The 1,080-nt window shown below is 37.8% G+C and overlaps 1 protein-coding gene across 1 annotated transcript in view; it reads right to left on the bottom strand.

Moving 5' to 3' along the window:
- LOC106011400 (ryanodine receptor) overlaps positions 1-1,080 on the bottom strand; it is a gene marked incomplete at both ends in the record, with an annotated part of 20,931 nt that overhangs the window by 10,701 nt on the left and 9,150 nt on the right. Inside the window, 1 exon segment of the mRNA XM_013080877.1 lies at positions 738-978. Coding sequence (XP_012936331.1) covers positions 738-978 — 241 coding nt within the window.

Here is a 1,080-nt window from a genome sequence, read left to right on the forward strand (position 1 = left end):
ACCTATCCCAACACGACCAGCCACTGTAGTGGCAGCGACTATAACGTAATGATAGCACAGAACACTTGACATCTTTAAAAGGGACCTTCAACAAAAAACAATAGCAAAACAACAAACAACACCAAATAAAAAACGTAACAAAAACAAAACAAAATCAATCAAAGAACTGTGAAAATGAGAACACCACATTATAACAGCAACAGCCAAGTTACAGCCTCTACTCTCAGCAACACAGAACAACCCCCTCCACAATGAAGTAGATAAGTAAATAAATAAATAAATAAATAAATAAATAAATTAATTAATTGATTATTTTGAAAAACCCTTAAATGAAAGAACGAAAAGCAGAAAGGTAGAAAAGTAGAAGGATAGAAATAAGAAAGTTAGTAAATGAAAGAAGGGAAAAGAAAGAAAGAAAGAAAGAAAGAAAGAAAGAAAAAAAGAAAGAAAGAAAGAAAGAAAGAAAAAAAGAAAGAAAGAAAGATAGAAAGAATACAAAGAAAGAAAGATAGAAAGAAAGAAAGAATCGAAAGAAAGAAAGAATAGAAAGAAAGATAGATAGATAGAAAGAAAGAAAGAATAGAAAGAAAGAAAGAAAGAAAGAAAGATAGAAAGAAAGAAAGAATAGAGAGAAAGAAAAAAAGAAAGAATAGAAAGAAAGAAAAAATAGAGAGAAAAAAAGAAAGAATAGAAAGAAAGAAAGTAGGTAAGAAATAACTACAGAGGGGGCCCCGTACCCAAGACGTCGGCGCCGAACTGGTTGAGTCCCATGTGGTCAAAGAGAGAGGACAGGACGGGCAGCAGCACCATGTGCACGTAGTCCAGTGACGTGGCACCACGCGTGATGGTTCCCTTCACATGGCTGAACCGCTCCTTCATCAGGTTCTCCATCACCAGCGCCAGGTCGTCTGCCGCGTTGTTGTAGAAGGGCAGCAGGGAGGAGCGTACGATCTCAGGGCTGTTCTTTACCACCGACCTAGACCAACACACGCACAGAGAAAGTGGTGGTGACCTACCTACACACGTACATAGGTAGTGCCACTGATCATACTACTACTACTACTACTTCTACCACTGTTG

Source organism: Aplysia californica, unplaced genomic scaffold, assembly GCF_000002075.1.
Source record: "Aplysia californica isolate F4 #8 unplaced genomic scaffold, AplCal3.0 scaffold00104, whole genome shotgun sequence".
NCBI lineage: Eukaryota > Metazoa > Mollusca > Gastropoda > Aplysiida > Aplysiidae > Aplysia > Aplysia californica.